The sequence below is a fragment of the Gymnoscopelus microlampas genome (assembly GCF_963454915.1).
Source record: "Gymnoscopelus microlampas genome assembly, chromosome: 5".
In the NCBI taxonomy this organism is placed as follows: domain Eukaryota; kingdom Metazoa; phylum Chordata; class Actinopteri; order Myctophiformes; family Myctophidae; genus Gymnoscopelus; species Gymnoscopelus microlampas.
The window spans coordinates 42,104,175-42,131,371 of NC_139942.1; the positions used below are offsets into that span (position 1 = coordinate 42,104,175).

At 41.0% G+C, this 27,197-nt stretch overlaps 2 protein-coding genes across 2 annotated transcripts in view; one reads left to right on the forward strand and one right to left on the reverse strand.

Annotated features, from left to right (window-relative positions):
* fyco1b (FYVE and coiled-coil domain autophagy adaptor 1b) overlaps positions 1-4,536 on the reverse strand; it is a 29,144-nt gene extending 24,608 nt beyond the window's left edge. The window contains exons 1-3 of the mRNA XM_084057088.1: positions 4,484-4,536; positions 2,819-2,915; positions 2,369-2,475 (exon numbers count right to left, since the gene is read on the reverse strand). Coding sequence (XP_083913214.1) covers positions 2,369-2,475; positions 2,819-2,876 — 165 coding nt within the window. The 5' untranslated portion in view covers positions 2,877-2,915; positions 4,484-4,536. The remainder of the gene's footprint in view (positions 1-2,368; positions 2,476-2,818; positions 2,916-4,483) is intronic.
* A 2,341-nt stretch (positions 4,537-6,877) lies between these two features.
* LOC311045349 (chemokine XC receptor 1-like) lies at positions 6,878-8,068 on the forward strand. Its single transcript, XM_084057195.1, has one exon. The coding sequence runs from the start codon at positions 6,990-6,992 to the stop codon at positions 7,881-7,883; it is 894 nt and encodes a 297-aa protein (XP_083913321.1). The 5' UTR covers positions 6,878-6,989; the 3' UTR covers positions 7,884-8,068.
* The last annotated feature ends 19,129 nt before the right edge of the window (positions 8,069-27,197 follow it).

The following is a 27,197-nucleotide window of genomic DNA, read 5'->3' on the forward strand; positions in this document are numbered from 1 at the left end:
ATGTTTAGTTCTGACTCTGGGTTCAGAAAGCAGACTTGTCCCAGACGACCTGAGGAGTCTGGATGGTGCGTGGTGCCTCGTTTATATGTTTATGCCCCGCCTAAGGACCACAGACTGAGGCAGGTGCCTGAGATCTGGATCATGTTGAGGTTAAAAGGTCTATGAGGGTGCATGGTGCTGCTACACCTATTCATACCTTGAAAAGTGGTGTGTAAATTGTATCATCATACAGTGAACCCAGAGATGAACATGCTGAAATTGAGGTATAGTATGAGCTCTTTAACACTTTGTTTAAGCATTTGTTTTAGCTGCCAGAAGGCCAGGTTACTACACTACACTTTGTACCTCTCTACAGGTTGCAATTAGCCAGACAACCTAAATCAAGGAATGGATATTGGATATGAATTGCATGACTGTCTATTATTTATTTTCCCTACACTTACCTACAATACATACATCTTCTAGAACAGTGGTGGGCAACCTTTTCAGGCACAAGCTCTACTTAACTGTTTTCCCAGACTGTGTGTCTGGTAGATCAACCAGACACACAGTGAAAATTACCACCAATTTTGTCTTATAATAGGCTGCTAATTAGAATAGTGCAAACATAGATTAAGTCAACAATTACATTTTTATTTTTAAAATTAAAACAATAATAATAAGTAATTAATTTAACTTAAAAAACAAAAACTAACGTAGAATAGGGTAATAGTCTGAATAATGACAGCAAGATATATTTAGCTGGGGGGGGGGGGGGGGGAGTGTTATGCACATCATCAACCAATGCTGCACAAACTATTTATGGGACTTTTAAAATACTGATGATAGCACTGGTCCACTGGAACCAGTTTCATTGTGTATTGTGGTTGAGATTTCAGTTCCGTCTTTATTTTTCTCATTTCCTTGTACCATTCCAAGTTCCCTTTCGTCACCTCATCGTTGTTACTAATAATGAGATACAACATACATTTTCCATTTGACATGACAAAAAAAGGAAAGCATGTCTCATGGTGTCCCGAACTACAGCTTGTGGTTGCCCCTGAGCCTGTTGTCTTGGTCCTGGTAGGCTTTGTGTTGCAGGTCCTTAGCTGGCTGAGGCTAAGGTGCAATGGAGCTAACTGCAAACATCTGCCCACCCAGATATCAATGTGTCGTTTGTTCTTACTTCTTATAGCCATCACCAAGTTCAGATTACTTCGGTTGCATTGCTTTCTATTGTTTTACACTGACAACATGCACTACACATTAGCCACTGCATTCATGCACTTTCATGAACCCATGACCCTGACTTTCCTCATTGTATTTGACTTTGTGATTTACTTAAACTAGTCCATACCCGGGGATGTGAGCACTCAAAGTATTTGCAGACTTTGGGTTCTATGCGCTGTGTACACAGTATATCAGGGATCGACATTTTTTTACTTGGTAGCACTGGTGCTCCCATTTAAAAAATCTGTTCGTTACTGTTCAAGTTTGGCGTGCATCTCCCTCCTTTGCTGCATCCTGCAAGTCGATCCTAACGGCCTAGTACTAAACAGGTAACAAGCCTGGACCACTGACATGCTGCCAGGGCCATTCCTGTGTTAATCCGCACCGCCCTGATATGATTAATTGGGGTTCAGGGCCAAACCAGCAAACCTGAACGTGAATGGACGGTGGACAATATGAATGGATGTCTTTGTCTTGGGTTTCACATAGCTCCACAACTAACCAAAAAGCCCATTGGGATCTAACAGTCAATCTTAAAGACATTTGCCCATCCCTGTTCTAGAGACTCAGGAACATTTCTTTCATCTACAGTATTATCTGTGCGGTAACGTAAACAATGAATAAATTCTACTACTACTCATTGCATTACATTCAGAAAAGAGCTTCAGCTGTACAGGTAAAATGTAAAAGCTAATTAAGGATGGGGCAATTATCGTTTATCATCTACGTTTATTGCAATAAAAAAGGCTCACAATAAACATATGACAGATAATTCAAATTATCTGTCAATATCCTCTGTCATACACTAGGATCAATTTGCTTTTGCCAAGTTGTATGTACGTGTGAAAATGACTGGATACAGTTCTTTAGTAGACGGGCTCTACTCCAGCTGCCACTGTTTGCATTCAGAACAGAAACCAGACTTCCATGCCGATGCAACGTTATGGTTTAAAAAGCATGTACAAAAATCTTGTCTTATATGAGGCAATACAAATATTTGTGTCTTAATAAAATATACAAGTTTTTCAGTTGCATTTTCAGAGTTTTAAGATTATCGCAATGCTGTCGTTAATCACACTTATTTAATAATCACAACATGACATTTACATATCGTCCCATCCCTAACGCAAATGGCTATTTTCCACACTGCATATCATACCTGTAGAAGGTACTCTAGTTTGTAGGAAAACTTGTGCAGGTTAGAGCTGTCATCTGTTATGGGCTCGCCGCACTCTCTGTGTTCTCTACCCAACTCTGACACAGCATCTAAACAGAATAACAACAAGATGGATCAGATGCATTATACAACAATACAACACATGCAAAGTATATACATAAACCTACGTACACTTGCATAGAGAAACACAGGCCTTCTGTGTGAAATTAGATTCATGGATTCATGCTACTTTCCAGACATACTATAAAAGGAACATATATCATAGTAATGGCCTACACAGTAAAATCCCAGTATTCATATAACTTTTAAGAGTGTACAAAAATGGAACCAAATGGACCCGGGTCCATTTGGTTCCATCTGTACACTCTTCAGAGTTATATTAACATTGCGATTTTACTGTGTATACTGTATGCATGAATATATCTCCATTACCACGCAGGTCTCTGATTATCCTCTGCAGTTGATTCTCTCCAACAGATACGGAGGCCATTGTGGGGAAAGGGGTAGTGGGATCTGGGGTCCCAAAATCCTGCATAAAAGAGTCAAAATAACATTATAGCAAATGATTTAAATGTCTTAAAATATGCACAAAACCTAAAGATCACGCACTGTATGCCTGGATGGATCATGCACTCACAGTCACAAAGTAAACATCAGCTACGGTTAGGGGTTCCTTGAAATAAGGAATCGTCCATTATTTGTAAAGTAAAAGATGTGTCCCTTATTGAACTGACAAGGGACATACTTTGTTCCTTATTTCTGGGAATCAAATCAATGACACACATCTTACAAGTTCAAACAGCTCATATACATAACATAATACAGGTTGTTAACCACTTACTAAATCCTATGGACTGGACCTGAGTTGTCTCTGTACTTGGGCCGCTTCTTTCAGTCTACTCTACACCAAATCTCTTTGCCAAAAATTGCTCAAGACTATTATAGATTTATTTTATGGATTTTGATTGGATCTTCTGTATGATAGATTGATCCAAGACTACTGTAGCTAGAGGACTAAGACGTCTAATCCTACAGATTTTTTTATGTAATAGATGATTCATGTTCGTTTCAGCACCACACTGTGTCTCTGTGCGTGTCTCTTCTAACAGTAATTAGTGCAGAAAGAAAGACAGTTGCCATTAATGTCACCCTGTACGCAGAAAAGCTACAAATATGTTGAAAACATGACAGATGACACTGAATGAGCCAGATGGCCAGTGTCAACAAACTACCAACCAGACCCATTCGATTGCTCAACTGCTAGACACAGTGGTTCGAACACCAGTGGTCCTTATGGGGGTTCCAGGTGGTCCCCAGCTAAATAATGGAGAGTTGGTAACCAAATGGACCAAACGTATAGATATTTAACTCTTGAGTGTAAAATATAACCAAATGGACCCTTACGTGAAACGAAATGAAAAGTCAGGCTATATCATCTCTCCTATTGGTACCACATCAAACCACATCAAACGGTGGTACGTGGCTCAAATGCCCAATAAATAATGGGCCTTGATATGAAAAGGGTTGAAAACCACTGTAAGATGATTCATGTTCGTTTCAGCAGCACACTCATGCACTGTCTTTGTAGTGCGTGTCTTCTAACAGTTGGTGCAGAAAGAAAGACAGTTATTGCCATTAATGTCACCCTGAACGCAGAAAAGGTACAAATATGTTGATGAAAACATGACATATGACACTGAATGAGCCAGATGGCCAGTGTCAACAAACTACCAACCAGACCCATTCGATTGCTCAACTGCTATAGAGGATGGATTTTCCACTGACGTCAACACTAGTTATTTACACTACATCTGCCACCAATTAACAATAAACGTGGACACATTTTTACTGTTAATCGATGTCTATTAATAATAAGCATCCCTGCATATAGAAAAACAACTTGAAAACATTGACGTGTGCGACAGACAGCCTGCCTGCGAGGACATGCACCTGTTCGCAAGGCTTATACATTTTCAAAGCTTTGGCTTCGTTTTAAGACCGTTCCTGACATAAAACCTGGCATTTTCGTATCTTTAACGGTCCATATCCAGACTGGAGAAAAGAAACAACAACAACAACACTCAGACATTGACGTACTTGTGGTGCAAAATGTTCCCGACAGACAGTCCAGTTTGTATGGTTTGTATTACAGCAGGAGGAAACAAACTTGCTACTTTGGGGGCGGGCTCTACAAGTGACTGACACGCCAAATGGTTTAAGGCGACAACCTAGCTCTGGTCCATAGCGTTAGAAGGAGTTCTCCGTAACGCTGTGTTGCTTTCGAGCCGTTGTCCGAACGCCCGCGTTAGCGCAGGCTGAGCAGCCTCTCAACTGTAGTAAAAACAAAAAATACGCTTTTACTACTCACCAAACAGAAGATGGCTTTAAGATGTTGAAAGTCTACTTTCCTTAGTGGGGACACTTGGATCCCCCCACCTCACGTCTAAAATACACTTTTTTTTTCCAGAAAAGAAAATATTTCACCGGAAGGAAAACATGTTTTAGTTACTCCACTGCGCCCCCTACAGATCTGGTCAATGGAATTTTTATATTGACAACATTTTGTCCTTCCGGTGAAAATATTGTCTTTTCTGGCCAAAAAGTGTATTTTAGACGTGAGGTGGGGGGCTCAGAGTGTTCCCACTAAGGAAAGTAGGCTTTCCACATCTAAAGACAGTCTTTGTTTTGGTGAGTAGCGAAAGTGTATTTTTTATTTTTACTAAAGACGAGAGGCTGCGGCCGCTGCGCTACCGGGGGTGTGCGGGTAACGGCATGAAAGTACCATAGCGTTAAGGAGAACTCCTTCTAACGCTATGCACCAGAGCTAACGCTATGGACCAGAGCTAGCGACAACCTATGGCGACAACCGGCTGAGATCCAAAGCCCTATAGTTTGGTTGAGGAGCACTAGGTAAATACATGAGTTCATAGCGGTTCATCATAGCCATGTGGTGTAAAAATAACAACAAGTAACAACTAACTCATAACCTTTTTAAGAATTGCAGTTATATTACAATACTAGTAAATTAAAACATGTTGATAGCTACAATGGTGACTATGTTAGATAATATATATTATATTAATCATGCATTATTATTATTTTATCATTATTAGTAGTAGAAGTATTTATTATTATTATTATTATTATTATTATTATTATTATTATTATTATTGTTGTTGTTGTTGTTGTTGTTGTTGTTGTTGTTGTTGTTGTTATTATTATTATTATCAACAAGCCAGTTATACAATAGTGCTTAATTGTTTAATCTGAATCTGACTTTTTGTAAGAATTAGTAGCATCCACCCTTTAGTGTGCTCAAGGTTTCTTTGTTAGCCTACATCTTGTGTACAACTTGTACATTACATGTACACTCTGTTTGTGTGTGTGTGTGTGTGTGTGTGTGTGTGTGTGTGTGTGTGTGTGTGTGTGCGTGCGTGCGTGCGTGCGTGCGTGCGTGCGTGCGTGCGTGCGTGCGTGCGTGTGTGTGGCTGGGTTCGTGGGGGCTCGTGGCTCTACCCTGGGTCGGGTGTCCGTTTCCCCTTGCTCCACCCTGCTCTGGTTTTATTATGTTCTGCTCAAACTGTGATTATGTTTTACTACAATTATGTGTGTTTATGATTATGTATTGTTGGCACCACACACCAGTGGCTGCTGCCTCAGATTGTTGAGCTCATAACGCTGTATTTTAATGGTGATTGTCTGAAAATAAAGTCTATGTATTAGTATGTCACGCCTCTGGCTTTAAATGTCACTGCTTGAACCTGTATGAGTAGCCTAGTGACAAATAAGCCTTCTTCATTCTTCATTCTCACACCGCCCTGTTACACATGCATCTTCCAATCGTCCAACTTGAATTATAGCCTGCTGTAAAAATGAAAGATGCTATATCACCGTACTTGGCCCAGTCATAGAAATAACTTAGTCACAAAATGTTTTGATGCTGTGAATTAATAGTCAAGACAATGACATACAGATATGGCAGCGAACAAGCCCTGTACAGTTGGCTGTGTGCATCAAGGCCTTAGGCCATTGATCGTGTTTACCTCACATGAGGGATGAGAGCGTGTTTTTGCATGTTCAGTCATTTTCAGGTAGTGTTCTTTACCTAGTTCCTATTTTCTGTTCACCTTAAGACGACAGCTCTGTCACATGCACGTCAGTGACACATAAAAGGCTACAGTCCATTAGTCAAGGGACCTCTGGACCTTATGTCCACCCTGTGCAGGTATCTCGGCAACTTCAATGCTCTATGATTTAACTTTTCAAATTGGAGTCCCTTCAAGGTAAGCAAGCAATATGTGAAATATGATGGCTTTTGTGTCCCATCTCCATGTTATATATTTGCTGCAATTCCTGAACTGCTCTGTTTTTATATTATTCCAACAGAATTTGTTTTTTCTCTCCTTGAAGGAACATGGCTGCAAGTAAAAATATCTTCACAACTACATCTGACTATTACTATGACACAACCACCTTCGATTATGACGAAGATTACGAAGATGAGCTGTGTAACAAGACAGACGTAGTCCATTTTGGAGTCATATTCAATACGTCTTTTTTTTCCATTGTGGTGGCCCTCAGCTTGTTTGGCAACATTCTGGTAATGGTGATCCTGGCCAAGTACGAGAACATCAAATCTATCATCAATGTTTTCACCCTGAACCTGGCTGTCTCAGACCTCATCTTCACCGTAGGACTGCCCTTCTGGGCCTATGACCAGGTGAATGGATGGACTTTAGGGGAGACAGCCTGCAAAGCGGTCAACTTTGTCTTCTATGTCGGCTTCTATAGCAGTGGTATCCTCATCATCATGATGACCATCCATCGCTGTGTTGCCGTTACGAGGCCGCTGTCTAACCTCGTGTCAGACACCAAGGGCTTCTACGGCATCCTGGTGACTGTTCTCATTTGGACTGTGAGCCCAGTGTTAGCCTCTCCCGCTGTCATCTTCTCCAAAGTAATGGAACAAGATCTTAAAATGTATTGCGATTATGAAGATAATTATTGGAAGCTATGGGGAACTTATCAACAAAATGTCCTCTTTGTACTGACTTTACTGATCGTCTGTTTTTGCTACACACAGATATTGTGCAGGCTGTACCGACCTAATGCCCAAAGACGGAGAAGGCACAAAACTTTAAATCTAATTTTTACACTGGTGGTGGTTTTCTTTGTGGGCTGGGCACCGTACAATATAGTTATTTTCCTGAGATCCATATCTTTTCACCCCCAACCAGTTGTGGACTCAGCAGCTATGTCCAAAACCTGCGAAAACTACAGCAAACCACTCGATTATGCTTTCTACGTCAGCCGGTTCTTTGCTTTCTCTCACTGTTGCCTTAACCCCGTGTTCTATGTATTTGTGGGGGTCAAATTCCAAAGCCACATGAAGAGGATGTTGAAAGGTTGGGGTCAGCACCGAAGCAACAGCATCCGTAGCCGAAGCCACCGGCTGACTATAACATCCCTCACTAGTGGAGAGGAGTTCTCATTCTAGCTCAGTGGTTTTAAAACTTTTTGTGCCCAAGGTATTCCAATGGGTAAGTCAAACTCTCTAGGAATACCTGTATTCAGAGTGAAAATTGCCGATCTACAAGCTCACAGCACATGTTGTAAAATTATAAAATTGTAAAAAAAAAATATATATCTCATTAGATTACAGGTGAAGTATTGTGTAATTATAGTTAATAAAGCCTCACTTTGTTTTATTGATAAAATGTAATTTTGTCCAATCTGTATGGTAGTGTATGTTAATACAATATAACTTTTTGGGGTGGCTGTATTTTGTCTCCCTGCTCCTATTGAGACATTGAGATTGTGTAAAAGGTCATGTCTCACCTAAACACTGTATCTGACACGAATTTTGACCTGATGGTCAGGATTCAATTTAACCCCCGAGCAAGCAGGCAAGCAGGCATTAGCTCAATTGTAAAGATTTCAGCACTTAAGCTGGAAACCAAGTTCAAATCCAGGGTAGGAGAGGAAAGTTATATAGTGCTGATTTAACACATTTTATTGTTTTACTCCATTGTTTTTCTTTTTTTATTATTACTATTGTCATTGTTGTTAGTACAGTATACTTTGTGGACTTCAAAAATTTAATTCAGCTTCTTGTACCTGTATGAGAAGTGACAAATAAAACCTTCTTGATTCTCTTGATTCAATCACAAGAGTACTTTTAGTTATTAAATGATTACTAGTTATTATTTATAACTAGTAATAATACATTTTAATGCACATTTGGTGAAATACTTCATTTACAGACTAGAAAAAGACGTTTTCTTCAACCATACAAAGCTGCACAAAATCTGAGAACATTCAAACCTTTCACATTTAACCATAGTAATGCTATTTTGAGTGAGCGTGGGAATATGGGGCTTCAAACTTGTGGTATACGGAGTGGAGATTGGTTGAACTGTGGCACACACACAGGAAATGGCAAGAGGAAGACACAGATATTGCTTACTGTCCAATATTTCAACAACATCTCCATTCACTTGAATGTTAATCTGAATGTTCCAATGTGTTCCCATTTTCATGTTTGTATTTAGATTTTGCCAGCTGGCTAACACTGGCACATTTACAGAAATGTTGACTAATGCATGTCATCATCCTCATGAATAAATAAATGAAATGAAATAAATTGTGAAACAAGCATTTCACACAAATATATTAATCATTGTAGTTTAACTGATGTTCCCAAAAATGTTTAGGGTACATGACCCCATTTCGTTATAATTTTGTATTAGGCCTATATTTTAACATTCATAGTATTTGATTCAATGCAGAATTATTAGAAGATAAAGGTTTCAAATAAGCTTTAATAGGTGGTTGGTTAAAACCTTTACATCTCCTTATGTTAGGATTGCAGGGCTTATAGACTCTCAGCCTTTTTGTGTTATTTGTAGTTTTAAGCGAACTTATCAATTCCCAAGAAATATTTCAAGCTGATCCAAAGTTATATATTGCCAGCACTTCCGTGCTCTTTTGCAGTTCTACAACTGTAAAATGTTTAATTTCTCTAAGCTGCACAGTGCATATTTTAGTACACAGTGCCCTAATAGAGTACAGAAGTCCTGACGTCACCCCAGGTTCGTAAAGTAATTTCGCTATGGAGAATAACATTGGGTCATCTTAGAATCGTCTCATATAAGAATTGTGGTCCAAAAATAAACAAACTGTCTCGGCGATATTGTCAGGGAGGAGGTTCTGTATCGTTTATGATAGTCAGTCAGTACAGTATATTTGATACAGTCTGTTTCTGGCAAAAATGTAACTAATTCGGCGGAAGTAACTTTAACGGGGCTCTAGATTCTGGGCTCTAGATTCTGCTGAAGAGTCAGACAGAGTTGCACTGAGGAATAAGGTACGTGTTTGTCTTGCTTGAAAAAAAGAAAAAGAAAAGAAAAACCCTGTTCCTTTTTTGAACTGTTTTTTTTTTTTTTTTTTTTTACTTTTTTTACTATACTTTTTTTTATACTTTTACAAGCATTACCAACATCAAAAACATTTTTTTTAAAGACACTAAACAATTGCAATTAAAATAGCATAATTAGCTGTTGTTTAGTGTTAGTCCTTGTTTCAAGACTTGAGTTAATGAACTACAGTGTAAAACATGCATCCATTGCCATACATTTTTTATGATGATGGGGCAACCCATTTGTTGAAACAAGAGAACAGCCAGCACTCAGTAATGTCCTTCAATAGATTTATTTGTCTCAATGGGGAGAAAAGCAACGGATGTGTTTTTCGACCATGGTCGGACTTCCTCAGCGACCCATTTCTTTTGATTGTAACTGATTGGGCCTCTAAGTCTTTTTAAATTGTTTTTGTTTTCACTTAATTTGGATGGTTAGAGATTACTTTTATATAAATGATCTGAGGAGCTGGAAATGATTTCCCTTTTTTCAAGTTTAGTGTCCTCTCAGAACATCTCTCATCTCCCACAGTCCCTGCACCGACTACAAGATCGGTTCCATAGACTATCCAGAAGAGGGAGAACCATCATTCAGACTCTTCTCCGCCGTTTGCTACAGCCTAATCTTTTGCCTTAGTCTGCCCAGCAATAGCTTCCTCCTGTGTGTTCTTCTTAGAGAAAGAGGCAAGAGGACACCCCCTGACTTTCTGCTTATGCATCTTACCATCTCCTACCTCTGCTTCACCGTGACCCTGCCCCTTGGGCCTCTTACCGACTCCATGGCTGGACCTGGGTCTTGGGGACTGGGTCTGCAAAATGATCAGTGGCCTCTTCCTCTATGTTGCTGTGGTCCATATGCCACGTCTTGCCGAGTGCTCTGGGCCCACTGGGCTAGCACGATGATTCTGGTGTTATGAAATGTGAACATGTCTCACAGTCATTACCCCAACAGATTATTACCTGCACATTGGCCTCTTTTTTCTCCTGCCCTTTACAGTTATCTTTTCTGCTATTTTCGCATGTAAATGACTAAAAGGCATAGCAGTATAAGAAGAAAGACCCATGCTAAAAGACTGATTTTGGGTACCATATAACATCACAGTCCTTCTGCATTCCCTGATAATACTTGGCATGGGGTCGCTAAGCTATGACGTGATGTGGTACGGTATACATCACCCACACATTGGCATACTGCCACTGCTGCCTGAACCCACTTGTTCCATGTGTTTGGAGTGGAGAGGTTTCGGAGGCGTCTCCCTCTGCCATGTAGGCAGACCCTCAGCTCTGTACACAGCCCACATCATCCCTCTGTCTCCATGCAGCAAACCTGTGTGATTATTTACTGATTAAATAACTTGAACTCAAGGTTTTCAGTCTAATGGCATCCACAATGGGTGAATGTAATGCACAATCTATGTAAAGCGCTTTGGATAAAAGCGCTATATAAATGCACCATTTACCATTTATTTACCATTCACAACAGGCAGTTTGGTTTCAAGAATTACGTCATTAGCAGGCAGACTGAACCTGCCTGACACTGAAGAAATCCTCTTTAATGGCATGTGGAACTGAGAGCACACACACACACACACACACACACACACACACACACTCACACTCACACACTCACACACACACACACACACACACACACACACACACACACACACACACACACACACACACACACACACACACACACACACACACACACACACACACACACACACACAGGAAATGTAAAGGCCAGTCCATGTTCATGTTCTAATTTTCAAAAATGTAATGTCTGTTTTACATTTAAATGCAATTTGCCAGCTGGCTAAAACTGGCATAATTTACAGATATGTTCATTAATGCATGTTGTCTATATAAAGAAATACATTAAATGATATAAATATTGACACAAGCACATATCACTAAATGAATCATTGTACTTTAACACAAATTCCCAAACATTTTTGCCTGACCCATGCACAAGCAAGTTAAATCTGTGGGACCCAGTTAACATTTGTATAATGCCTACTTTTTGTATTCAGGTATTTTATTCAATGTAGAACCATTAGAAGATTAAAAGTTCTAAGAACGTTTAATAGATGGTTAGTTAGAACCTTTATATCTCCTGTTAGGAGTAGCAGGGGGGTCCCTTGCAGCTTTTAGACTTTCATGTTGTGTGATTCATAGTTTTAAGCAGACTTATCAATGTCAAGAAATATTTCAAGCTGATCCAAAGTTTCATTTTGCCAGATGAGATCATACAGTTTCTACAGTAAAAAGTAGGAACTTTTGAACCAGGGGCCATGAGTCAAGTGAAGTGTCACTTTCGAGCTATTTTGCAATCCTACATACGTAAACACATTTCTCTCTCCAAGCACAAGCAGTGCATATTTGCCCTGAAAGGAAGTCTGTCTTTAGATTCTGCTGAAGAGTCAGACAGAGTTGCACTGAGTAACAGGCACAAGGTAAGGGTTTGTCACGATTGTTAGAAAAAGCAATATGTGATTTTATATGTGATTCTTTTTCTTTTAATGTGGACTAAACACATACATTCTTGATGTTTCATCTCTAAATGGACAATATGTTTTTGGTACTTATTTTATTTTACTTATTTTTTTATATTATTATTATATTATTATATATATATTTATGTTAATGGGGAAACCCCTATGTTTATATTGTCACTGATTGGGTCTCTAAGTCTGATTATATATATTTTTTGTTTTCACTTTGGATGGTTAGATGTTACTTTTATTTTAAAAGAAATAATCTGAGTAGCTGGAAACTCTTTCAGGTTTAACATCCTCAAAATCTCTCAACTTGAAGAATGGAGAACTTCACCGGAGTCCCTGTGTACACCGACTACAGCAACGGTTCCATAATATATCTAGAGGATGAAGACTCATCATCCAGACTCTTCTCCGCCGTTTGCTACAGCCTAATCTTTTGCCTTAGTCTGCCCAGCAATAGCTTCCTCCTGTGGGTTCTTCTTAGAGAAAGAGGCAAGAGGACCCCACCTGACTGTCTGCTTCTGCAGCTTACAATCTCTGACCTCTGCTTGACCATGACTTTGCCCTTTTGGGCCTCTTACCAACTCCATGGCTGGACCTTTGGGCACTGGGCCTGTAAAATGATGAGTGGCCTCTTCATCTTGGGGATCAACAGTTACATGATGCTGCTCACTGCCATGACCCTGGATCGATACGTTGCTGTGGTCCACGCTGCATCTCCATCCGCACAGGGCCGCAGAGTGCTCTGGGTACGTCGGGCTAGCATTGGCATATGGCTGTTTTGTGTCGCTGTAAGCATCTGGGATGCTTTTAAATCTGAGACTGAACATGACGATGCTGGTGTTATTGAATGTGAAGATGCCTCAGATCCACTGGCCCGACTGCTCCACATGGGCCTCTTCTGTCTCCTGCCTTTCACTGTCATCTTTTTCTGCTATTTCCGCATATGCATGACCATCCGGCGGTGCAGTATAAAAGGACAGCACCAAGCTATAAAACTGATTTTAGGAATAACCGTTGTGTTTTTCATTTGCTGGGCACCGTACAACATCATACTCTTTTTGGATACCCTGATAACGCTTGATGTGGAGTCCCTGAACAATGACGCGTTGTTTTACGGGTACTACATTACCCACACGCTGGCATACTGCCACTGCTGCCTGAACCCGCTGTTCCATGTGTTTGGAGGCATCTCCCTCTGCCAGGTATCGCCTCATACCGAAGTAGAGAGAGTAGGCAGACTCTCAGTTCTACGATAGACAGCAAGCATCATACCGCGGTCTCCCAGCAGACCTGCGTGTGATTGTTATGATTAAATAGCTTCATATATATATGTGTATTTATAAATGTGTGTGTGTGTGTGTGTGTGTGTGTGTGTGTGTGTGTGTGTGTGTGTGTGTGTGTGTGTGTGTGTGTGTGTGTGTGTGTGTGTGTGTGTTTGTGTGTGCGTGTGCGTGTGCGTGTGCGTGTGTGTGTGTGTGGCACGCATACATACTGTACACACCTTATAAACATATACACCTTATATACGGTATATAATCTAGCCATTGTCTTTTTTTTTACATTACACTCAAATCCCATTAAATGTAATTTATTTCTTCCTAACCCTGTCAAAGCAGCTGAATATATTTGAGCACAGGCCTGATGGTTCCAAGGGGGGGTCCAGAGGAGAGTGGATAGGGACAGCTCAGCGGGCCATAGTAGCAGCACTCATATCTGTCTCTCGGGGTAGATTAAGCTTAATTAACTAAACCATCCAGCACGCTTGGATGATTGGATCCATGTCAAGGGCAGAGCAGTCATGGGTACACACACACACACATTCTCTAGCAGTCACTGGGAAAATGTTTGTAGGCACCCGTGTTGTGTGCTTTGTTTGTGTGATGCGATGTGCTGTGCTGTGCTGTGTGTGTGTGTGTGTGTGTGTGTGTGTGTGTGTGTGTGTGTGTGTGTGTGTGTGTGTGTGTGCGTGCGTGCGTGCGTGCGTGCGTGCGTGTGCTGTGCGTGCGTGCGTGTGTGCATGTGGGTGCATGCGTGCGCATGGAAGGCCGAGAGATCAGCTTGTTTGTTCTGCCAATAGAGACAAGAGCATCAACGTTTCCATGGAAAATATGTCAGATGGCTGGTAAACCACACAGAATGGAGAGAAGATCAAAGTAGCCGCACACTCATAGCTTAAGTGCCAAAGTACGGCACACTGCCTTCCTCAGGGCATACCCTGAGGGCATACCTTGAGGAAGGCACCATGCCTGCCTAAACGTCGGCTCTATTGTTTTTAATCTCTCTCGTCCGCTATTAAAATAATACTTTGGCACTTAAGTTACAAGTGTGCAGCTACTTTGATCTTCACTTAGTTCTTCACCTGCATGAGGCCAGCACCTCAAAAGGACTGGTGTGCCTTGTACTTCTTTGAACGCTGTGCACAGCATGCAGAATCACCATGTATGTACAGGAACAGGGTGACTTGTAAAGTAGAGTCATAGATGTAACAGTAGGAGACTTAAAGGACGACTTCATCCATTTTCAAACTATCTTCATATAATTGGTCCTCACTAATGCTCATTAAAATATGCCACCATTTTTGTCTATTCACTGAGTGTCTCAGAGGAGGCCCTCCTCTGAGACACTCTTTCATCGATGAGACACTCCATCATCGATGGGCTAAAGAAACTGCAGTCTTTCTATTCTTGGAAAGTAAGCATGCTATATGGATGCCATTGTTAATGCGTTAATAAAAATCTAATAATTATTTCAGTCATGTTTCCAAAAAAAAACTGCCTAATGATGATGTCACTGGTAGGCGGGTTTCTGAACTGTCCACAGCCCTCCTATGACACATTTTATCATGAGCATTAAGGAGGACAAATGATATGAAGATAGGCTGAACATGGGTGAAGCCAAGGTAGAGTCATCATGGATGTAGTAGTGATCTCTTGACTTAGGCAGTGGTGGTTGAAGTACTCAACCCAGTACCTCAGTGCTGTTTGAAGATCCGGATCCACGGTTCCACTAGCCTATGGGTTTTCTTCCTCATAAAAATAGCAACATCAAGTTGACATTTTTATTTAAAAAAAAAATGCAACACCGGGTTTTGTGATGTTCTATAGTGGCAGAATCAGCTTTGTTTGCTTTGTTTGTGGTCTAAAAGAGTAACTTTGAGCGCTGTTTGGCCGTACCATGTTAAGATATGATAAGTAATCGATGGAGCAACAACTTTTCATATCCTTCGGGGTTACATCATAAGGTAACTACACAACCCAAACCTCTACCAAAGGGTCCTTGTCCATCTTTGAATTATTCCACTGTATTCAATTTAACCTATTAAAAACAAATAATACAGAATAAATAAAACAAAGGGAAAACTCAGCAGAAAAACTAAAAAAGAGTAGGCTAGTCTTTTCAAAAGAGTCCATTTATATCTAAGTCAGGACAAACTCGTGTTTTATTCCCCTCTTCCTTTAAAACAAAACAAAAAAACATTTTCTCAGCAAATGATGTTGTTATTCAATCCTGTTTGTAGCCACAAGCAAAACAGCTGCTGTTGTTTTCTTGCTAGTTGCCTCTGCTATAGCCTGCCTGCCCCCAACATCCACTCCTTGCTCATCTCTTCTCCAGGGCAACTCTCCCTTCTATTTCACGTTGATGTCTCTCTTTAATTCCACTTATCAGTAACGATAATTACTCCAACCATATGTGAATCTAATTGATGTGTCGCAAATCTGTAAATGCGTGTATTTTGTGAGCAGTGCTAATAAAGTCTTATCGCATGTTAATCTGGGCTGCCAGGGAAACGCGTGCAAATCAATTAAGTGTGTCATCCATGTCATTGCAAGCAACACGCATGTTTTAAAATGCAAACATCAGGCTTATATGACTTAAATCCGCATAGCTATAACATTTTAGTGAAATATGGACACCCTAAATGTGTCAGGGTATTAAACACATATAACTATTCACCGTATTCTTAGCAATATTAGGTTTGCAGGCCATAGCTATATGCAGGAAAGCACACACACACACACACACACACACACACACACACACACACACACACACACACACACACACTGGTGGAAAAAGGAGCCTCTCACATTTTTACTTAAGTAAAAGTTTTTCGACGAATTGAGTACAAAGGACCCAATGGAAACAAGCCATAGTGCTTTCTTGGGTTTAAAATCCTCTTAACAGAGCTTGTATTGAACTCTACATCCCTGTGCTTGTTTTTGCAAACTGTTAATACAGTATTCAATCAATCAATCAATCAATCAATCAATCAATCAATCAATCAATCAATCAATCAATCAATCAATCACGTATCAATACTGCAATGTATACTCTGTTACAGGTAAAAGTCCGGAATTCAAAATTTACCAAAGTAAAAGCACAAAAGTATTGGTGCAAACTGTGCTCAAAGTACCAAAAGTAAAAGTAGGCTACTCATTGTGCAGAATGTCCCATTTCACATGTTCAAAATGTATAAAAAATATTTAGAAAATACACACACACACACACACACACACACACACACACACACACACACACACACACACACACACACACACACACACACACACACACACACACACACATACACACACACACACACACACACACACACACACACACACACACACACACACACACACACACACACACACACACACACACACGCCTTGACAGTTCTTAAAGCTATTGTGTTCTGAATTTAATTTTCCAGAGGGCCTGCAGTTGGCCCCTGCAATTCTGTATTCTTCCACTAGAGGGGACAGGTGCATTGGGATACGCTGTTCACCAGATGGGACACCTTGGCCTTCTAAATCAGCCATATAAATTGGTATGGAGGCGCACTTAGACAGACTGACAAACCAACAGAAAAGGTAATATTTTTTATTTGGAATTGTTTTAATCCAGGGACCATTCAAATTTATGATGTTTTTAGTGAGAATGTATCGACAATATGATTTCATACATTGCTGTTTGCAGAACACAGCAGGCCCCATGCAGCATTATGTCACTTTTCAGATGACTGTAACAGAATTATTGGGTCATCCTCCTCTATTTACCTGCTGTTGGTGGATAGAGAGCACACAGTAATTAACAGGAATAGAAAATTAATTAACAAATCAAACATCTGGCAATTCTGACTGAGGCCTATACTGTGTACTGGCTGCCTCTTCTAAAGCCAGCCAGTTTATCAAACTCTCAGTCCTGGTGATCCTTTACCATATACCTCCCATCTGTCCTGTTTTTACTCTTCTCAGTATTTATCACTTTCTAACTTTTGATGGTGTGCATGATTGAACATTTAGTTTGTTCAATGGGTGCAATAGGCTCTATGCACAGCAGCCATATTGGAAAGAAATTGGGCCTCTTCTTACTTCCTTCACAGGTGTTACCAATGATACTAATGAAGGCTCTGTTCCATTCTGGTCAGGGTGCTGATATCGTGCCTGTTGGCTCACTAGAAACACTCCATTTTGGTTCCCAAATGGCCCCTTATGGTGGGTGTGTAACCCTGAGAACCCTGACCAAATGGACCCTTACGGGTCCATTTAGTTCCATTTGTACACTCTCAGAGTTATGGGGCCCTTGAAAATAAGACAACCACTATGCCACACTAAATGGAACAGAGACTTAATTAGTATTATTGGTAACACCTGTAAAGGAAGTAAGGAAGGGGCCCAATTCATTCCCAATATGGCTGCTGTGCATAGAGCGGCGAGCCTATTGATGTGTGGCACAGGCAGTGGTGGAAAAAGTATTCACGTTCAAGTAAAAGTCCGGAATTCAACATCTACTTGAGTAAAAGTACAAAAGTATTGGTATCAAAATGTACTCAAAGTACCGAAAGTCGAAAGTACTCATTATAAAGAATGTCCCATTTCACAAGTTTTAAAATGTATACAAATATTTTGAAAATAGCAGATCTACAAGCCCAAAATTGTGAGCTTGTAGATCGTCTATTTTCAAATGGCCGAAATGTATATAGGGCCGTATGTAATGTAAGTGGTTACTGTATGTTTTGTAATAATAATCTAAATCTACAAAGTAACTGGTAACTAAAGTTTTCAAATAATTGTACTGGAGTAAAAGTACAATATTTGCATCTGAGATGTATTGGAGTAGAAGTAAGTAAGTACTGACAATTGGAAATACTCCTGTAAAGTAAAAAATACCAAAACATTTTACTTAAGTAAACAGTACTTGAGCAAATGTACTTAGTTACTTTACACCACTGCTGCCGTGTGACTGATGTTGCAGTTTATGATGACATCAACTTCATCTTTTGTTGCTTCAGGAAAAACGCTCCCTATAGCATCAGGTCAGAATGAGCCACTTATGCACTAATTTATGGTATCCATTTCTTTTTTCATGCAGCGACCTTTGTCGAGATAACGTTTCTATGAAAAACCTTGACTCAGCTCTCCTGTCCTGTTAAATGTCATGTCAAGGAGGAATCAAGGAGTGCTTCAGCATCTACGGCCAATTACTGGCATCATTCACTCAAACAGTATAATACCAAAGCTGAATTAAAGGTAGGGTAAGTGATTTTCTTTGGTTAAAATAAGTGTTAAATAGCTCTATATTCTGATAGTACTCATTGCTATAGAGTGTTTGTTCAGTAAAAGGAGTCTCCTTGTCTCTCCAGCTTTTTTATCCAATCAGGATAGAGAACTCAATCAGGATATTAAACAAGTGAAATTGGAAGTGATGACACTAAGAAATGAGCAGGCAAAATTGGAACTGGAACACTATAAAGATGAAGCTTAAAATGGGTACTTTCTCCTGATTGGCTGAGATTTTGACACCTACCAGAAAATGTATTTTCTGTTTATTAAAGAGCTGGAGAGACGGGGAGACTCCTGTTACTGAACAAACACTCTATAGCAATGATTACTATCAGAATATAGTGCTTTAACCTTTTAATAAAATACTTTTTGTTTTAACCCAAAAATATCACTTACCCTACCTTTAAGCAAACTACCACAAATGAAAAAATAAATGAATGCACAATGTCTTGCTTGATATTTGTCTTTAAGTAGTGCAGACAACAATGCGATTTTTTAAATAATAGATAAATTAATAATCTAGGGATGTGGAGTGGATAGGATAGATGTAGATTAACCTAAGGTTTGGAAGCAATGAATATCCATGTTCATGTCCATATTATCCTCAAAGTTCTGTAGCATGTGCCACTACAATTCAGGAGCATTAGGCCAACTTCTTTGACTTAGGCCTACTCTTCCTTAGCTAATGTCAATTTGTGCCAGCTGTGCATCTACCTGCAGCCACAAACAGACTGTCCTCTCCCTGCCCACCCTCCCTCCCGCATCCTCCTCCTCCTCCTCATCACCACTTTTAAGCACTCTATTCCCCTTTTTGACCAGAACTTTCCTAAAAGTGGACCTAGGTGGTTTTGAATAGCGCCGTGCATGACTAATGGTGGAAACATGTTAAAATCATTGCAGAAATGTCCTTGGGAAGACAAATGAATTTTCAGCAGAATAATTAACTTAATTAACAAATTTGCATGCATATTCATCAGGGCCATTGAAGTCTTTCCAGCTCAGCTTGATGAACGTTGCTGTGTAATAACCAGCTCATTTACATTCTGCCATCCACCGCCATTTGTGTGGATTACTGGGAGAAGAGAACATACATGTGTGTGTCTGCGCTCGGGTGTCTTTGTGCGTGTGCTTGTGTGTGTGCGTGTGTGTGTGTGTGTGTGTGTGTGTGTGTGTGTGTGTGTGTGTGTGTGTGTGTGTGTGTGTGTGTGTGTGTGTGTGTGCGTGTGCGTGTGCGTGTGTGTGTGTGTGTGTGGTGTTGGGGGGGGGGGTGCGGATACATATATGCACACGTTCTTTCCTTTCCTCATAACATGTCATAGAGAAAGCTTGATGAATTGATTTGACATGCAGGTATACTCTCTATACACCGCAGGATCAGCCCAATCTGCCAAACATTCACACGCACATACGCACACATGCGCTCTCACTCATGCACACGCACGCACGCACGCACTCGTGCACGCACACGTAGGCACACAACACACACACAGAGCTTACCCAGCCCTCCCGTGAATGTGACCGGTAGGGGTCTGACTCTATGTATTTGTGTGTTATGCCCATATCTCCTTGCATCCCCTCCCCCTTTGCTCCCCCCCCCCCCCCCCCCACCCCCCCTCCTCTCTGGTGGGCAGTTCTTGGCACCGATCCTTTAGTCGTAAACTCTCCTGGGTTGCCAGACTGCGCGCTGTTAAAAAACGTGAGGCCCCACCGTCCTCCCCCTTCTCCCCGTCTCTGCAGGGCAATCTTTAAAGGCAGCAAGGTGTGACGGCACAGACTGGCAGCTTGGCAGCCATGCCCGAGGATACCAACACTCCGTCAGCCGTGAACGGGCACCATCACATGGGCTCGCCTAACTAATGCGCCCCGCCGTACATGTGCCATCCTCATGCCTCATCTGCGGCAAGCAAAGACAAAGGAATTCATTAAGAAATTTCACATGGCGTTGTTTTGTGATTTCGCCTCGATATAGTTAATTGGGAGATTTCATACCGGCTAAGGTAAACTGGGAAAGAGATTATCCAAACAACTTCAGAAAAGTTGATTAGAATCACTTGGCTGTGTGTGCCCTCAATCTGTTAGGCGGGCGAACAACAGAGAAAGTTATTTTATGAAAGCTTGTAGGATATTGCACTAACAATATGTTTCTCATTCTCATCATGCCTTCTCCCTTCCCTTTTGCCTTTTAAGGGGACTTCAATGTTGTAAGAAACAAACACGGGCCTGTCAGAAAACTGCTGTGCTGGCAACATTATCCCACCAACAAAACAACAAAAGTGGGTAAATGCATTCGCACCTTCCCCATATCCAATATGGTGCATTTGCCCTAAGATTTTTGCGAGAGCAATTATCACATTGATACAATATTAAGAAACAGGCGCTTGGAAAAAACACATCACCTGACACAAAACGTGTGATATCCATAATTTTTTCTTCCCTTTGCCTCTGTGATACTTTCTCCTACGCTTTTTATTCAGACATATGTGTGACACTTGAAGTTGCAATCATAGCCTGAAGTGTGAATGCGCATCATTGCAGTTATGTGCCATTCTTGGGTGTTGTGACAGGAAAATGCTTTTGGAATTGGCATTTCAAGTCTATTGTGACAGTCAGATCAATAGAGGATGTTATAGCCGACTTTGCAAATTGAACACATATTGCTATGTATAATGTGCGTTGGAAAGCAGTCGCTTCATTATATATTGATTTTATTTTTAATGAAAGTTAAGTCTCTATAAAATTGTTTTTGTTTTTAAAGAAGAGTAATCTGCAGTGTTTAAAATCTCATTAATTGTGATGTCTAATTGTTTTGATGCTACCACTGAAGCAAGACAGATAAAACACAAATGTTGTGGACCATTACACTGACCTTCAAACAGGAACCCATGGGTCAAATCAGATGGGCTGTCATCACAGTTCTGAACAAAATTATGTGTGGGAAATATGAATGCTATGGATGAAATACACCATGCAACCTTTTCTAAACCCCTTTGGAAGGAACTCTAGTTCCACTGGTGCATGTAACCAAAGTGAAAGCGATGTGAGGACTGCTTAATGACAGCAGATAGAAGAAAATGAAAGGAGGTCATGTACATTATGGTCTGTTGGTATGCTTGCAGCTTTTCTACAATGTTTGGCACTTTTCAGTGAAAAAAACAGTTGTGTGATCATTGCTGACACATGCAACTAAAGTATGCGTGCACACTCACGCACTCACGCGCGCGCGTGCACACACACACAGACACACAGACACACACACACACACACACACACACACACACACACACACACACACACACACACACACACACACACACACACACACACACACACACACACACACACACACACACACACACACACACACACACACACACACACACACCCAGCAGCCTGTTAACATAACATGAGGGGTAGCCTGCAGATCAAAGGTAACGGGGGTTAGGCGTGAAGTCTTGTTGATATCTCCTTGACCATGGCATGAAGTCAAAATACACCACAAACCCTGCACACACGTCAACGTGTAGTGAAATTCTTTCTCATTAGATACGCAACATGTTCAAATCTGTCTGAAAAAGGGAGCTTCTCTCTCTCTCTCTCTCTCTCTCTCTCTCTCTCTCTCTCTCTCTCTCTCTGTCTCTTCCTGTCTCTGTCTCTATCTCTCTCTGTCTGTCTGTCTATCTATCTATCTATCTCTCTCTTCGCTTAGGCCTACACTGGGTGGGTGGGTGAGTGGTGGGGGGCTTGCGTTTGACGACGGGTATCGTTTGATGCTGCAATTGATGGGAAAGTTGTGAAGAAAGTCCCAAAGCCTCGGAGGAATTTGATTACCTCCATCCATTATCTGCACAGTGAGCGATCGCGAGGCGCGCCATCTGTCATCCGTTTCATTTGCATCGTCAACACCTGCCCTGCCTGTTTATGCCTTCACATTTTTTTTTATAAGCTGCCTTTCATGGCGATGGGGAAAATGTTGACTTTTCATTCTAAACGCATTAATTCCGCGAGTTCAAAGAACATATTGAACATGAACAACTTTTGGTTTTATGTCTAATAGAATTTGGAAACTTTTTTCACCCTTTTTTTTCTCTTCTTTTTAATGCGGAAGATTAAAAAAACGCATTCACAGCGCTTTCATATCTTAGAGGACGTGTTTTGATAGAGATTAATTGAGGTTGACTTGATGTTGTTAGATAGATAGATAGATACATGTAGATAGATAGATAGATAGATAGATAGATAGATAGATAGATAGATAGATAGATAGATAGATAGATAGATAGATAGATAGATAGATAGATAGATAGATAGATAGATAGATAGATATCTCATGCATACAAACAGACAATACATCCTCTTGTTTATCGCTGGAGCATTGTGCAGCATGCAACCCCTTGCTACCACCCTCCTTCTCGCCCATCCCCCCCCCCCCCTCTCTCTCTCTCTTTCCATCCCTCCATCCTCCCATCCATCCATCCCCTCTCCCATATCCCCAGGTGGTGCCGACGGCTGCGGGGCCCATTAGCGACAGAATTCCTGCCTCCAGCAGGCCATGCGTGTCCCGAGTGACATATTTTTGGACCGGCACCAAGAATCTACCCCTCCACAGACAGCTTACTTCCCTCCCTCTTCCAATCACCACAGCCCGTGCGTGCGAGCGCGTGCGTGTAAGTGTGTGTGTGTGTGTGTGTGTGAAAATGTGTGTTTCTGTGTGTTATGAGAGAAAGAGAGAGAGAGAGACAGAGAGAAGAGAGCGAGAAGAGAGAGAGAGAGAGAGAGAGAAAGAGAGAGAGAGAGGCCCTCAGAACACAGCATGGGTCCCACAGGAGACAAGTTGAAAGGCCGTATGGGACAGATTGGTGATGATGCAAGCTGGACCGGAATACTAAAATGAAGACCCAAGATTTTCTATAGGAGAGAGAGAGATTGTGCAATAATGGCATGAGTGCTTTTCAGTGTCGCACAAGTGGTAAGTACATTAAATACACTTGCAGCCATCGTGTCGAGTCCCTTGTCATGCAGCTACCTACCCTGCATGGAAGCAGTCACCATTGACCTACAGTGCACTTTTGTATTGTGATAAATAAAATAAAATAAAAGCTGATACTGATCTTGTTTTTTGTTTTGTTTTGTTTTTTTCAATCAATCTGCAGTGTTGAATATGTCAACCACTTTAATGTTTTTGGTGTTTTTCTTGGGAGAGATGGGAGAGATAATATATTTGCCTTCATCTACGTATTTTATATATATATATATATATATATATATATATATATATATATATATATACTATTAGAAACAGGTTAACCTTCCATCGTAGAGTTAGGAAGGGACTACACACTCTAAAAAACAGCAGATGGACGATTTAATTACTATGCATCAAACTTTATTAAATGTACGACGTGTTTTGCCGTGTGGCTTCGTCAGGTGCTATGATATAGGCCATATATATATATATATATATATATATATATATATATATATATATATATATATATATATATATATATATATATATATATATATATACATACATATATAGTATGTACTTTTTTCTTTTCCAAACCAAGGGATGAGCAGTACTGCTGAATTTGATCACTCTTGATTCAAAAAAGCTATATTTTGATTTAAGTATATTATTTGACTAAACCTATAATACCACATTGACAAGTGGCGCGCTAATCAGGATTCTTATGAATGACAACGAGGAATGATTATGAAAGACTACCATGGTGTTAAGAAAGACCAGTCTGTCCTTTGAGTGTAGATATTACAAATGGATACTTACGCCATAGTAATAGATAGTTAATTATGTACCTAATGACTCCTCACAAAGCACTATCTAATTAGTCTAGATGAGCCGAGAAAGTTGCTACTTGTTCTTACATGTTTAATGTTGGCTATTTCTCATCGGCCAAATGGGGCTCTGGCTGTTGGAGGTGTGATATTATTCTCTGCGGGGCACAAGGGTACTCGTTTGTACTGTATGTAGTGTACACGTACATGCACGCATGCTGTTATGTTTCACGTGGTTGAGTGCACATAGTGGGAGCAGCACTGGTCTGAAGCCCGATTTATACTTTGCTGTACGACAGTGTTGCATGGCCGAAATAGCAGATCTACAATCTCACAACAATGCATTGCACTGCAACACATCGTGAGCTTGTTGATCTTCTATTTTCGGCGCATGACATTGTTGTATACGACCTAGTAGGGAAGTAGGCTATAAATTAAGCATTAATGTTAGAGGAGCACACTTGTGGCCAGAGAGGTCCCGGTTCGATCACCCACCGAAGCTGGGAGCAGGGACAACAACCTGGGTGGGGAAGACAAAGAGCAACTCTCACTCATCCCTCAGTACCCACTGTTGAAAAGTGCCCTTGAACAAGGCACATATAATCCCCAATGGGCAGTGCATGTGTGATGGTATATGTAACTTAAATTGTGAGTGTGAAGTGGGAGCGTTGCTGAGAAATATTCTTTGTGCTCCGTGAACCTACACTGGATAAATAAAGGTTATAAATATTAATAAATGAATAAATAAATACTGCACACCTGTGCATTAACTTTGTTTAATGGTGGTGGGCCACCACAGCATGATACACTACTTCCCCTGCTGGAGAAAGCGTGAGACAAAATGATTACATTTCAAGGTGTAACAGGAGAACAGTTCAAAGTCCAAAATATTAATACAATGTTGATGTATTCTTTTTTTTTTTTACTTCTTTTGCTTTATTGTATACTAATGTCATTTTATAATGCGTTTCCATTGCTTGATATTTTGTGTAAAGCACTTTGAATTGCCTTGCTGTAGAAATGTGCTATACAAATAAAATTGCCTTGCCTTGCTAGAACCAAAACTGAGACAAATAAGCTGTCGTCGGACGTAGAATCAAAATAGTCATGCCTGTCTCTAGTTTATCTGTCTGTCTGTCTGTCTGTCTGTCTGTCTGTCATAAACTCCTACCATAGAGGAATCTTTAAGTACAGCAGATGCTCAGAGACAGAACGTAACCAGGGGAGGTTTGATCTCCTGTGCCCACTGACTAACACACGCCTCTCCATCTTCACTGAAACAGGGTGTTGCTGGGGTGTCAGAGGATCACACCCCTGTATGCTTCCCACCTGCTCCAAAACCACACCATACCAACTCTTTGTACCACCATGCATGCACACGTATACATTATATCACACACACACACACACACACACACACACACACACACACACACACACACACACACACACACACACACACACACACACACACACACACACACACACACACACACACACACACACAACACACACACAGTAGGCCTACAACTGGAATACACGTTCACATTCAGACACAATCACATTACCAACCAGAACAAAAATGAGTAAAGGTACAAGGGTGAAAGTGTGGCAGATGCTCTAGTCACAAACTTAGCATATTTCCACCACCAAAAATAGTTCAACTGTTGGGAGTGTTTTTCACAGTGGCATGAGAAAAAAAAAAGGTCTGACAAGTCACTTGCTATATCTCACCATGTTGGCTGATACTACTAGAGTCAATCACTTCCACTCAATATCCTGCCAGGCCCAGGATGAGAGCTGCAACAACCCCCTGCTGAATTTTAACTAAAGCACAATCCCTTCCCAATGTTTATCCAATCTGACCAAATATTGTAATTAATACCTCCATCTCTGTCTCTTTGCTTCAGGCCAAGACATTCTCTCTGCGCTCTCTCTCGCACCATCCATCTCTCCCACCCTCCCTCGCTCTATAATGCTATCATTTATGCTTTGTCGTGCGGTAGTGTCACGCGCCGAAAGTAGCTGATCTACAAGCTCACAATGCGTTGCAAAGCGACACGTCGTGAGCTTGAAGATCGACTGTTTTCGACACCGGCAACACCGCCGTGCAACGAAGTACATCAGCACAAATCAGGCTTTAACCTTTCACTGCCAAGTTCGGAAATAGAGAGAAAGTACTTCCTGTGAGAAGCTGGGCGGCTTGCCAGAGTGACTGATCCACCAATCTGACATGTTAATGAGATCCTGGCCCAGAGTACCAGGGTGTCGGGCCTCCACCGTGACCTGCGGCACGCACACGCACACGCACACGCACACGCACACGCACACATTGTTTTATACCTAGGCACATCTGCGTAAACATGCGCACATCCATAACGCACGCCATAACGCACGTGCACGTGCACGTACACACACACACACACACACACACACACACACGTTAATGCGAGCACATGAATTCTCTCTTGTCTCTATCACTTTCTCTAAGCCCCCTGCACGCACGCGAGTACACACACACACACACA

Bases quoted from the DNA above. Each gene is read 5' to 3' on its own strand.
- LOC311045349 (XM_084057195.1), top strand. From the start codon at position 6,990: ATGGTGATCCTGGCCAAGTACGAGAACATCAAATCTATCATCAATGTT.